Genomic DNA, 13036 nt, shown 5'->3' with positions numbered 1-13036 from the left:
GTTTCTCACGTGTGAATTCCAACGCTTGACTTAAATTTTTGTTTGAGCCTGCGAAGTTTTGATTTGCTTAGGTGCGCCGTGCTAAAAGAGGCGCTGTAGTGGATAGCAGCTCGATAAAGTAATATTTTAGTTTTTAATTGAATATGCAATTTCGAAAAGGGCACATGTCGCATATTTTGTCAAATACGTTTTTTCATATACATGTAGTTTTGAGGCTTACCTACACCCATTCTATAATAATTCCAGTAATTTCCAATTGCTACTTAACACTAATATATATACATATATCAAAAGTTAATATTTTAAATTTTACACTGCTTTAGAAAATAATCAGTTTTTTTAATTTCCTGAACATTTTACATTTTCAGACATGTGCCCTTTTCGAAATTGTATCTTCAATTATTTTTTTATTGCTAAGTTGAGTGGAGATCTGAAGACCTACCTGATATTAAGTGGTTACCAGAGGCCATAGATACTATAAATGTAAATGCCGTCAGCTACCTTGAGACATGAGATTTATGTCTCAGGTTTTACAGTACAACGGCAGCCCCACCCTTCAGACCGAAACGCATTACTGTTTCACTGCAGAAATAGGGAGAGGGTAGTGGTGGTACCCACCAGTGCCGGCTCACATGACGCCCTTCTACTAGTAGTTACAATCAAACTTACAAATTATAATAATAATCAAACTTACAAATTATAATATTTGTAAATTTGATTTTTACTACATGATTTTTTTAAGGATTTACGTATTTCATTTCCAAAATTGGTACGGGATTCGATCGAGCATCGGCACAATCTCATTGATTGATACGAATGCACTGGTCTTCTTATTCTTTAGGCCACGATGACTTATGGTTCAATAAACTTATGACTACCTGTAGGTTGAAATTTTACCTAGTTCTAATAGGTTCGGATGGTCAAAAAGCCCGATCACGCTCTTCGGCCAACCTATACCCTGGGCCAGGAAGGTCAAGTACCCGGGAGTCACCCTGGATCATCCATGACGTTCCGCTCGCATATAAAATCAGTCCACGACTGTGCCGCGCTTATTCTCGGCAGACTCTACCCCATAATTTGCAACCGGACTAAAATATCCCTTTCAAGTCGAACTCGGGAAACAGTTCGACGTGCAACCTAACTATTAGCCCGCTGAGTTTCTCGTCGGATCTTCTTAGCGGGTCGCGATTCCGATTCGGTGAATGAGTGAATCTACTATCACTCGCGAAGCAGCTGCTCTTCAGTTGTTAGGTCTCCTTTGGAGGCGCTCGGGCAGCTGTTAGCAAATCCCACCCCTCTTGGCTGAACCTTTGCTCACCCACCTGCCCTGGTGAAACTGGGAAGGCCCCGGGCCACCAGTAATCCCTCAATCACAAAAAAAAAAAAAATAGCTAGTTTTAACTACATTTATGACCAAGCAGAGCTTGGGTCAGAGCTTAGCTAAGGTCTATCTAAACTGAAGTAGTCATGATTGTTCATGATCACCTCCCCAAATAGGAATTTTCAGTGACCTAGTTATAAAGCCATGCATCTGTTTGTCTGGTGCTGTCAAACATTACGTATTAAGATTATTTGATTAAGTTCAGTTTTGTATATGTCGGCGCAAATATGACTATTTACCTACTGATCATCAACTAATTACTCTGTGATAAGAAATTGATGTTAAACAGTTCCTTTATTGCGCCGACATATATATTTAACATTTAGTGTCAACTATTTCACTATTTTCGTGGTTCAATATATTAAACTTGTTAAAACATATCTAGAAATATGTTGGTAATTTTGTAACGCTAGAAAATTGATTTTTTTTTTTTTTAATTTACGCCCTCTAGCGTATGCGTGGCGCAGTGTGGGGAAATAATATAATTATGAAACACTGCTTAGTGCTCTTACTCGACACAGCATGGCGTGTTTGTGCTATCTTGTCTGTGGTTCGAGGGGAGATTGTCACAGCACTATAGGCGGAACATTCGAGAACCGTAAGATATTCGTATAAAAGGACAAGTCACTTTGTCCGAAGCCTCGCCCTCCGAATACCACTTCGAGCACCCCACTCCCCAATAGGCGCGTAAACACCTCCGCCGTTAGCCCCATCACTCTCTTTGACCAGCCCATACCGTGGGCCCCGAAGGTCAAATACCTAGGCGTCACCCTCGACAGAGGGATGACATTCCGTCCCCACGTAAAAACGGTACGCGATCGCGCCGCGTTTATACTAGGACGACTCTACCCAATGCTTTGTAGACGAAGCAAACTGTCCCTCCGTAACAAGGTAACCCTCTACAAAACTTGCATACGCCCCGTCATGACGTATGCAAGCGTAGTGTTCGCTCACGCGGCCCGCACCAACTTGAAACCCCTTCAGGTTATACAATCCCGATTCTGCAGGATAGCCGTCGGAGCACCATGGTTCCAGAGGAACGTGGACCTCCACGATGATCTGGAGCTCGACCCCGTCAGTAAGTATCTACAGTCGGCATCGCTGCGCCACTTTGAGAAGGCGGCACGACATGAGAACCCTTTTGTCGTGGCCGCCGGAAACTACATACCCGATCCTGTAGACCGTTTGGTAAACCGTCGACGTCGCCCAAAGCACGTCATCACGGATCCTCCTGATCCATTAACGGTGCTTTTAGGCAATACAAGCACCGGTCACCGTCCTCGCCGAACCCGTCGCTTGCGACGAAGGGCTCGACGAGCGAATTAACCCACAGACACAGCCCACTGAGTTTCTCGCCGGATCTTCTCAGTGGGTCGCGCTTCCGATCCGGTGGTAGACTCTGCGAAGCACTGCTCTTGCTAGGGCGGTGTTAGCAATTCTCCGGTTTGAGCCCCGCGAGCTCACCTACACAAGCTAGGGTACGCTGAAATAGCCTCTCAAGGCTATCAGCATAGGTAGGAAAAAAAAAAAAAAAAATCCGAAGCCTTTTTCAATCAACATCTCTCGAGCTGCAGTGCAAGTTTTATTACGTATTTACCAAAGTCAATTTAACAGTTCCTTTGTGTATTTTTATTCAACCAGGGTAAGTGTTTCATAATTTATTCTCCACACTGAAAAAAAAAACGTTTCGCTTTACTTGTTATTGTCTGAAAACATTTCACCTTATTTCTTACTTTGTGACCCGTGACAACATTTATTTCATTTCTTTTGAACCGCAAAACACAGAAAGCCACTTCATAAATCGAATAAAAATAGAACTTTATATTTTGAAAAATGGACTATTATATTTCTTAACTTAAAACCGATTTAAAAAGGAGATCTGACGTTCTAAACCAATTTAATATTTTTTAATATCATGGGGCAAACGAGATGTGGCATCGGGGCGAACCCCACTACCCGGGCGGAAGTTCCCTGTCACACAGGGCAGGGGTGGAATAATGCTGGGTGGAATTTGAGGGGGGGCTGTTCGCAGTGTGCTCGGCACACTCACATTGACATGATAATAATATATACATAAACATAAGACCTGAGCGGGGAGGGACCGACTTTACAGACACTCCTCAGAGTGGGGAGCGGTCCACCCACGGGAGTTGTTAAAAATGCGCCCCATAGGGGGGCACTCCAACAATGTCGGGGAATGACGAGTATGAACAGCTCAGTCCCATGGAGGCACTCATTATGAGCACTCCCATATCACTCCGATTAAGCCGACTATCTTGTCATAGCTGGGGGTTCCAGTAGCTCCTTTGGTAGCACTCGACCATCAGGTGGCTTGGCGTGCAAGGGAGCTATATTGCGGTGGTGCTCGTGAGGTCCACCATCAGCTCGCTCGTAAAGGTTACAAGCTAGTCTCCGGATGAACTTCTGGAGCGACTCCACACCTAGACCTCCACAGCTAGTAACGCCCTGCTCCTGTTATCACGCGAAGAGCCAGATTTTGTTGGGCCTGTAACCTCTCCCGCATACCTTACGGGATGAGGTGATACCAGGCCGCAGCTGCGTACGTGTTACAGGAACGGATATACGTTTTGTAAATGCCGAGCTTAGTCCTGACCGGCAGCCTGGAGGCCAACACTGGGCGGAGGAGAAATCTCGCATGGCGAGCGATGGCTCAAACTCTGGTCAATATTAAACCCCAGGTACCGGACGCTGGATCCAAACTCGACATTGAGGCCATGGAGACTGAGCTATCCCGGGACGACTCTTGTACGCACCGGACCGAAGAGGATTGCCGCAGTCTTTCCCACGTTGACCGCGATCCTCTATCGGTCCAGCCACTGGGGCAGTTCGTCCAACACCCTCTGCATCCTCGAGATGGCTGCAGAGGGAAAGTTAAATGACGCCGACTTTACGTCGGCTTCCCACGCTCGGAGGTTGCTCTCGAGTGTGGGAATGTCGTTAGTGTAGATAGCGTAGAGGATTGGTGTCAGGACGCTTCCCTGGGGAACCCCGGCCATGACTGGGCGCACTGACGACCTCTTGACGGAGTGGTCGTGATCTTATTGTAGTGCTGAAGGTGGTAGATTTGACGCATCTCACGATTCCCTGCCACGTCTCCCAGCTCGAGGCCATCCGAGTGTAATTTATTGGACTTTATTTTGATTTTAAGTTGGAGTTTGATTTTGCTTCATTAGTGCATTCAGATTTCATTTGTCCATTCAAACATAATCAGTGGTTTCATCCGGTCTTGTTCCAAAAGCGGCTAGAATAATTTTTATGAAAAAAAAAAAAAAAAAAAAAAAAAAAAACGTAGCCACGTGCTTGCTCTTGGAAGTCATCACGGCTATAAAACAACGATAAGATGCCCCATGTGTTCGTATCGATCGCCCGCCTAACATAAAATGTTCATGAACAACTCAAGCAAAGTTTTCTTATCATAAAATAAATCCAAAGAGTGTGTAAAGATAAATATTGATAGCAGTGCGTAAACTTGAGACTCCTCCATTGTGTACCACTACTATACTTAGTTAACTTAACTAGCTATGTCAATTTTGATAATTAATTTGTAGGAATTAATCGCTTAAGCAGTGACTGCGAATCGCGGTTTGTCGGGACTATTAAATTAATTCAAGAAACACGGCTCTAGGAGAGTACTTTTTCACCAAGTAACTAAATAGTATACTAAACTTGCCCATCTACACTCTGAGGTTGAAATTTCAATAGAAAAAGAAGCATTCTTAATGGTCTCTCTTTGTATTCAAGGCACAATTCATAACGTCGATCATTCGTGTCGTGTTTTAAGAGGTAATAGAAAACGTGACGTTTACCATTACTACAGTCCAATTCATCCAGTGATCGCGAAATTCGAAAGAGGCCGTTTAATGATCTATATTTTTTAGGCATATAAAAACCTTTTCTCTGAAGTATGTCGTATTTTAATTACAGTGCTACCAAAATCGCGATCTCTCCATAGTGAACGAGTCACCTAGCGCTAGCAGCCACTGGAGCCGAGTTTGGCGTCTACGAAACGAGCCGTCCGACTCCATCGGATCTCCACGAAGTATCTCCAACTCCAGCCTGCGGGAAGTAGACGACGAACTGACCGGAGAGGAGTTGGCCACTTACATGTATCATGTGAATTGTAATATAGAAGGACTTACCTGAGACACAAGTGTTTAAGTTTGGTGAATAATCCAGACGCTTGGAGAAAGGATCGCGCGTACAGACGATCGAGCTTTGGAGTAAAAGTTGTTGTCGTTTGTTGTAGTGTCGATTTCCAGTTGCCGTAGAACGTATTGATAAACGTATAAAGACTGTAACTTGTTAACTGATTCAGCTGTTGTGGGTTTCATTAAGATGATAATACGTAAGTTGTACAGATTTATGTGATAGTACATGATTGCTTTAGATGCTCCATGTGAAAACTACTATCGATCACAAAAACCTCTGCTCTTTGCTATATGTTTATGAGTAAATATAGTGCAATAGAGGAGCTTAGATAGGCACTAAGATTTGTTAAATTAGCTTTCGTCAGTCGAACTTTGTAATGAATTAAAGACTTACGATTGTGCGGAAAAATACCTGATTGAAAAAAGGTTTTTTTTCTTAAATAATATTAAAAATTTTAAAATTTGTTAAGTAAATATGAATTAAAAATTTATTAATGTTAGAATAATAATATTTTAAACAAATAATTATCGTAATTCCTCATTAGATTTACGAGGAAATGTTCAGATAGTGTAAATCTCAAAAAACAGGATTATGATAAGCTACTCTTTAAAATAACTGTCACGTTCAAGAAATTATTCAAATTAGAATTTATCGTTCAGAGCTTAAGGAAGCCTTTAGGAAAGTAAGTATCCAGTGTTTTACCGAATCTGACGGTTCCCTTCTAACACTACTGAAAATTAAGACAGTTGACAGTACAGATTGTCTCAGGTATAATTTAATTGATTTTAGCACGTTTGAGTAAACCTATTTGTGTTCATGAAAGACAATTTAACACAATAAAAAATCAGTTGACGCGCGGACTCATCGGCCTTATGCGACGAGGGGCTACTGTTATCGCTATAGTTTGCTGTTTCGCAAAATATGCCATCTTACAAGAACGAATAAATTGATGCTTAGTTATAGCAATATTAATAGTGTTTTTTATTTATTCACGTTAAGGTAAAACAGTTTCACTTATACCGTGTATGACATTTAATTTTGAACAGTTGGCAAATATTATAGCCGTCAAAACCGTCTGTAAATAGTTCTCGGTCAGTGTTAGTCATACCTGAAAACATATTATAAGACATTGTGAGTATTAAAAATTGTTAATTGATGTGTGTTTTAAAATAACGACTTAGATAGGTATATAATTGTAAAAAAAAAACAAGGGAAAATTTTGTGATCGCGTGATTATACGATCTAAGTTTATGATTATATTAAATTGATGTCAACCATGTTGAGTTTTATTTATTAACAGTGTGTGTTCAATATACCTTTTCGGATCCAAGGATTTCTTCTCAAATTAAAGTTAAAGTTTTATTCAGTATTTTATCGTCCCACGTAGAGGAGTTGCGGAGAAACCATTTATAACGCAATCCTTCGCGCATATTTCGCATTTACTCCATGATATGTCGGACCAGTGGCCATAGCCTACACAATAAACATCTCTCAGTCTGCAGACTGTTCGGTAGCCTAGACTCCTAGACGTTGCTACATTTATCCCCAACATACTTTGCGGAGATTTTTATTTATTTTTATTGCTTTGGTGTGTGGACGACCTCACAGCCCACCTGTTGTTAAGTGGTTACTGGAGCCCGTAGACATCTACAACGTAAATGCGCCACCCACCTTGAGGTATAAGTTCTAAGGTCTCAATATAGTTACCACGGCTTCTCCACGCATTACTGCTTCACGGCAGAAATAAGCAGAGTGGTGGTACCTACCCGCGCGGACTTACAAGAGGTCCTGCCACCAGTAAGTAAGAACTGAATATAACAATGGAAAATCGTAAAACAATAATAAATCTGTAAGCCTGCTTAGGTTAATCTAGTTCTAGGGGCTCTAGTTCGACAATGCACGACCCGATTACACAACAAACGATGCTCAGATTAGAAGAGCAACTGCTGGGACTCATCCATCATCCAGCGTCAGCAGTCTTTACGCTCACAGACTTCCACATTTTTGCAGAATGCGGACTTTTTTGAGAGCAACCAAATTCAAAAACCCTACAGGCAGTAAAAATTCATCAACGCAATGGGTGAATTTACTTTGGTAAATTGAAGTAAATGAAAATTGAAGTATTTTGTCCAAAAAGGCAATTGTGAAGGTATTGTCAAGTCAATAATCTAACATCGTCAATATTGAGAGTACGTAGTACTTATCCCTCAAGGGTATCGTTCGGAATCTTCAAACACAGTCCCGTTCGAGGGAACTACGCAACGCGTATCGTACATAACCATAATAGCACTCTTCTGACGTTGACTGACGCTACTTACTCATACGTACAAGACCTTTTATTGGTTTGAGAAATTGTTTTGTTGGCACTTTCGACGGAATTAAGTCGCACGAACACGACAAATTTCGAAGAGGAGGAATTTATGAATGTAAGTTCGGAGAGTATAATTAGCTCATAATGTAAGAGAAACTTGACAGAGAAGCCCTAGAATACAACTTATTTAGATTATACTTGTAGATTATACTTTTTTATAAAAAATAACCCATAAAAATAATGTCCAATATCTGAGTTACAACTGATCAATAATTTGAATTCAACTAACTTTATCAACGTATTCCGTGGAGCGTGGTGAAGCATTTGGTTATTTTACGACATAAAATAGAGTAATGATCCTTTATATTTACTTGCACTCTGCTTTAAAGCTGCAGGAAACAAAATTTTGATGAGTTGTCTCATGTATGGCTATATTATTTTAGGTTGAATTGTTAAAAAGAGTCTGACAAATGAATTTTAGCAAGCAAATCATATGGTTTAAGCAATAAGTAAATTAAATTCCTAAAGGCGAGAGATGGTGAGGTTTCCAAAAAGTGAACGCAGTAAAATTTATGTTTACATTATGTATTTCATGTACATATATACGAGAGGTAGATATCATAGAAGCTTAAGAATTAAAGAGAGAAGTCATTTGTCATAGTAAAATTATTATTTACTGTACGATTCTATTTTACCAAAATAATTTTGCCTTATATGCCTTGGAAAATGCTTTAAACGTGATGTTAAAATTACCAAAGTTCTAAAACCCAGTTATCGTTTATTTACTTTTTTGAGTCTGCTGAAATATTATCAAAAGAAAAACAGTAAAGTAAAGTGGAAGCATGTATTAGTTTGCTTCAAGAAAACAACAACAAGCTATTTCAAACTAATATCCTTTGACATCTATTTCTACGATATTATATTTTAGCTATTGTCCTAGTTAATAATTCAAACACGAATCTCGAACTTCATCCATGATATTATTTTTATTCAATAAACAAACAAAGTAAGGGTGAATATATGTAGTACATTTCGTATGAATAAAATGAAACATCACGGGGAAAGGCCACGAAAACAAAGCTACAGCACTCCGACAGTGATGTTTGTTTTCCTCATTTTCCCCTTTCGCAACTCTTTTATATTCTTCATAGCGGTGGGGTTTCAAAATCTGAATGTATGTTTATTCAGAATCAACCATCAAGATTTTATCAGAAAACTTTAAAATACTAGACTAGACAAAATATACTAATCGTACTATTACTCGTAATACGCATCGTTAGGGCTTGATTTTTTACTTTAGCTGAGCATGGGGTAAATTTTTGATGGAAAGTGATAATTGACACTCGTGGATAATGGAAACAAGTCTCATAATGTACATAAGTATCGTAACTCTAGTAAATAAGTTATCAGTCAACTAAAGTATATTTCGAAATTGACACTTTTTTAAATGAAAATGAAAAAAATATGAATAGCATTTCTTATTAAACATCAAATACTGAGAAGAAACCCGTAGTTAAAAGCATTGAATTCGAGTTTATAGACCAAAGAATTTTGCCTTTATTTGATTCACGATTAATTTGTTTGATTGCTATGATTACAATAAATTTACAAAAAGGAAATTTGTATTTTGAACGAAAGATTGCTTTTCTATTACTTGTTATGATGAATTTGGTCGAGTCATAATCATCATCCTTATTTTAATATTTCATACAATATGAAATTTTTAATTACATTTAATTAAAAAAAAAAATCGAAATTTCGAAAGTACATGTAGGTAATAATAACTTATTTGACGGTGTAAATAAAACAATAGGCTAAATTGTACTTACATATATCAAACTCGTGCCATTTTGATTATACAGATACTTTGTTATTACAACGACGAGAAAAGTTGTCGCCTTTTATGAACAAAAAGTAAATTCCAAATTAGTTTTCTAACTCTAAGCAAGGTCGAGAAAAAGCACTCTATTATTTTTTCATAGGTCAAAATATAGAAACGAATTCAGAGCCCACTATTTCATGTTAAATGGTTAAAAGGACTTGTGGGTGTAGTAATTAAAGGTTTTAAATATTAAAATCTCTTATTCTGCAATTACGAACGCATATTTGCTTTGTAATAACATATTCAGTAGTATAATCAAACTACATTATTTCATAAATACGAATAGATACACATATGTGACAAAATAATAAACCAGATTTTATTTTGTTAATATTGTTAGTAAATATATTATTTATTTTATGGGTTAACATTTGAAATATTTAATTGATCCCTTAAGAATTATAAGCCCGGTGTACTAGGATTAAGCTATGCCACTATTTTGGAGTTCAAACTACCTATTAATTAATATATCATTTTTATTAGAATAGTGCATACTTAACTATTTTTAAAGAGCAAATTTGTATTCTCCGGGTTTATACTTCCTTCCTCCTATTTATCCTACGAAGAAGTTATGCGGTTCATTTTGGGGGTATGTACATTCGGGTCACAGTTCAATTGAGATTTAGGCCTCTTAAGGAAAGTGAGGGCATTCACGTTGTGATGACCATGGGCTTCAGTAGTACCACTTAACACCAGCCGTGAGTTCATCACTTGTCTACGCAATAAAATTAAGTGTTAGTTACACAAGAATGAAGGCTAGTCGCTGAGTTCTTTACATTTGTTATATTTGGTCCGGTTCTAAAAACCCAGTTACCTCAAAAAAAAGTCTACAAAGTTACTTCATGATATAAATCCTTTATAAACTGACGTCACGATACTCTAAAAATATTTCTATTCGACAAGTAAATTATTCAACCGTAATTTACGATCTATTTCGCACTCTGTAACTCAATGTAAGTTGCTTGTAAAAGTCTAGATTTTTTCGACAACATTCTCGACGTTATTGCGTGACAACGGAGACACCGATTGTGGAGATAAATAATAAAATAGGTTTTTCGCTAAAAATGGATTATCGTAAACCCATTCACGCCATATATTTTTGAGAATAGCTTTCCTAAAGCAAAGGGACTTACGTCGAGATTCCTATCGACAGTTATTACGTGACAGATTCGGTTTTTGTAAGGTTACTGGGTCAAGGAAAAGGGGGGTAAAGTGTAAAAATATGTTTGTTGAAACTTTTTTTCCCGTAAACCTACCCATTACAAAAGTTTTATAAATAATATAATCCATAAAAACCAAATGACATGATGTCTATCTATATTTATTCAAAGTGAATCACGAGAATAGATTGTGTGCATACGAAAAGCAATAAAAATCGATACGACTTTGAGTGCGATATTATGTAGATCACGAATGTGTGTAATTGAAATGAGTTTGGTGATGGATGGTGCTTTAACAATTTTCGTAGTATCGATTTAAGGAAAATCAGAGGGGTTGATTGATAATATCGTCTTCATAACATTGAGTAGAATTGGGGATTTTAGTTGCACCAACGATGATAGAAACCTTGAAGACACGTGTATCGGGGGCATAAAAAATAGATGACATAGGGTTGAAGAAAACGAAGTTTTTCTATTGCCTCACTGTGTCCGTTTCATTATTATAGAATGAGGCACGAATTTTAATGAATGAAGTCTATACGATCAGGCACACCTTAAATTCATATTGTATTTAAGCCAAGAAACTTAAAGACATCATAATGATATCCAATTAGGGGTCTACGACCTCAATTTAGGTATTTCTTCCCCATTATACGCCCACTGTAGTAATGTTACACAATTTCTATGTTTACATTAATTCCTACCATAATTTGGCATAATCAGTTAGGGATATTGATCCCAGTTCCGAGTTACCGATCGTCAGGTATTTGGTTGGTGGTATAATATGAGAGAAACATGTATTATTGAAAGGAAAACATGTAATTTACGATCATAATTAAGAAAGTTACTCAAGAGTTGAATATGGCGACGGATTGGTTAGTGAAAAACAATTTTAATTAATGATCAATGAGCGAATTATTATTGAAAAGAAAAGACGTAATTTACGAACAGAAATAAGAAAGTCACTCAAGAGTTGAAAAGGCCACGCGTGACTACTTTCAAAATTATATCGCGACTTAATAAACGGATTTAGTTTCTGCTTTTGCTGTCGAAGAGCAAACTATCCATAGTACCACAAATGCGCTATAAGCACTGCTGACAGTTTCCCTTGTCTTATCATTAAGGCCAAGACTAACGATTTGTTCATTTAAGTGGTCACATATCCGTGTTTATTAGCGTAACCGAATTTGGACATAGATAGATTGCCAGTTCGGCTCCAGGTGATTCCCTCTGCCCTCGCATTAATGATCTACGTATTCGTTCGACCGTTATGGACGCTCTCCAGGGATGTGTCAAGGAATAAACTGAATTCTATTGGGTATATCTATTTAGTTATTGTAGAATATGTGATTTATATTCGATTCATAGTAGATTTTTTATGAAACTACAATGTCTTCGGAGTTTAACATTTTAGGAAGGGTTGGAAGAGCTGTTCTCTGTAAAATATTTTAACTTTTACTGGACATTATAGTAGAGTAGGTAAATGTTCACACACGGTATCATTAATAGATAGGAAGTTTATTTGTTATCGACAGGTAAACGTAAGACCAAAAAAATAATCTCTGGTTAAAACAATTTTTGAAATACAAAGCAATAATTTTTTTAATAATTTGGCTAGAAGTATGAATTTGTCACTGTGGATTTAAAACATTTAACCATCGAATTATTTATAACGATACGATATCGAACAGCAATATGATACAATTAAAATAAATACTTATCTGCTTTTTTAAACGACTTCCTATTCAATATTTCCAGTCTCAGCGTTTGTAAATCAATCGGTCTTAATGTTTTATAAAAATAGTTTAAAAGAAAAGTTTTCTTTTGTTGTATTTGCTGCTAAGTAAGCTAGGCAATCAATATTATTTTGTAAATTAAAGTTGATGAATAATTTTTTTATGTAGCGAAAAAAAGTTATTTCATTTTAGTACCTCCATTTCCAAATATTTTCCGTTCGTCTTTACAAACTATATCTGGGTCTCACTGTTATAAAAAAATAATCCGCTTACAGCACGTAGACCTGACGAGAAATCAAAGCGTATTTTTCAAATATACACGTTTTTACTATAAAGCCTATTGATAATGTTCTTCGGAGATACCGTTTACGTTGGGTAAAGTTTTTATCTATAGTA

The 13036-nt window shown here is 37.6% G+C and overlaps 1 protein-coding gene across 2 annotated transcripts in view; it reads left to right on the top strand.

Moving 5' to 3' along the window:
- The window catches only part of Pbanr (pheromone biosynthesis activating neuropeptide receptor), a 97403-nt gene extending 90575 nt beyond the window's left edge, over positions 1 to 6828 (top strand). For both annotated transcript variants that reach the window (XM_028176679.2, XM_028176680.2), the window contains exon 6: positions 5327 to 6828. In XM_028176679.2, coding sequence (XP_028032480.1) covers positions 5327 to 5545 — 219 coding nt within the window. In that variant the 3' untranslated portion in view covers positions 5546 to 6828. The remainder of the gene's footprint in view (positions 1 to 5326) is intronic.
- Positions 6829 to 13036: the final 6208 nt, after the last annotated feature.

The sequence above is a fragment of the Bombyx mandarina genome, chromosome 12 (genome assembly GCF_030267445.1).
Source record: "Bombyx mandarina strain Sakado chromosome 12, ASM3026744v2".
NCBI classification, from domain to species: Eukaryota; Metazoa; Arthropoda; class Insecta; order Lepidoptera; family Bombycidae; genus Bombyx; species Bombyx mandarina.
This window is presented reverse-complemented; position numbering and strand designations above follow the sequence as displayed.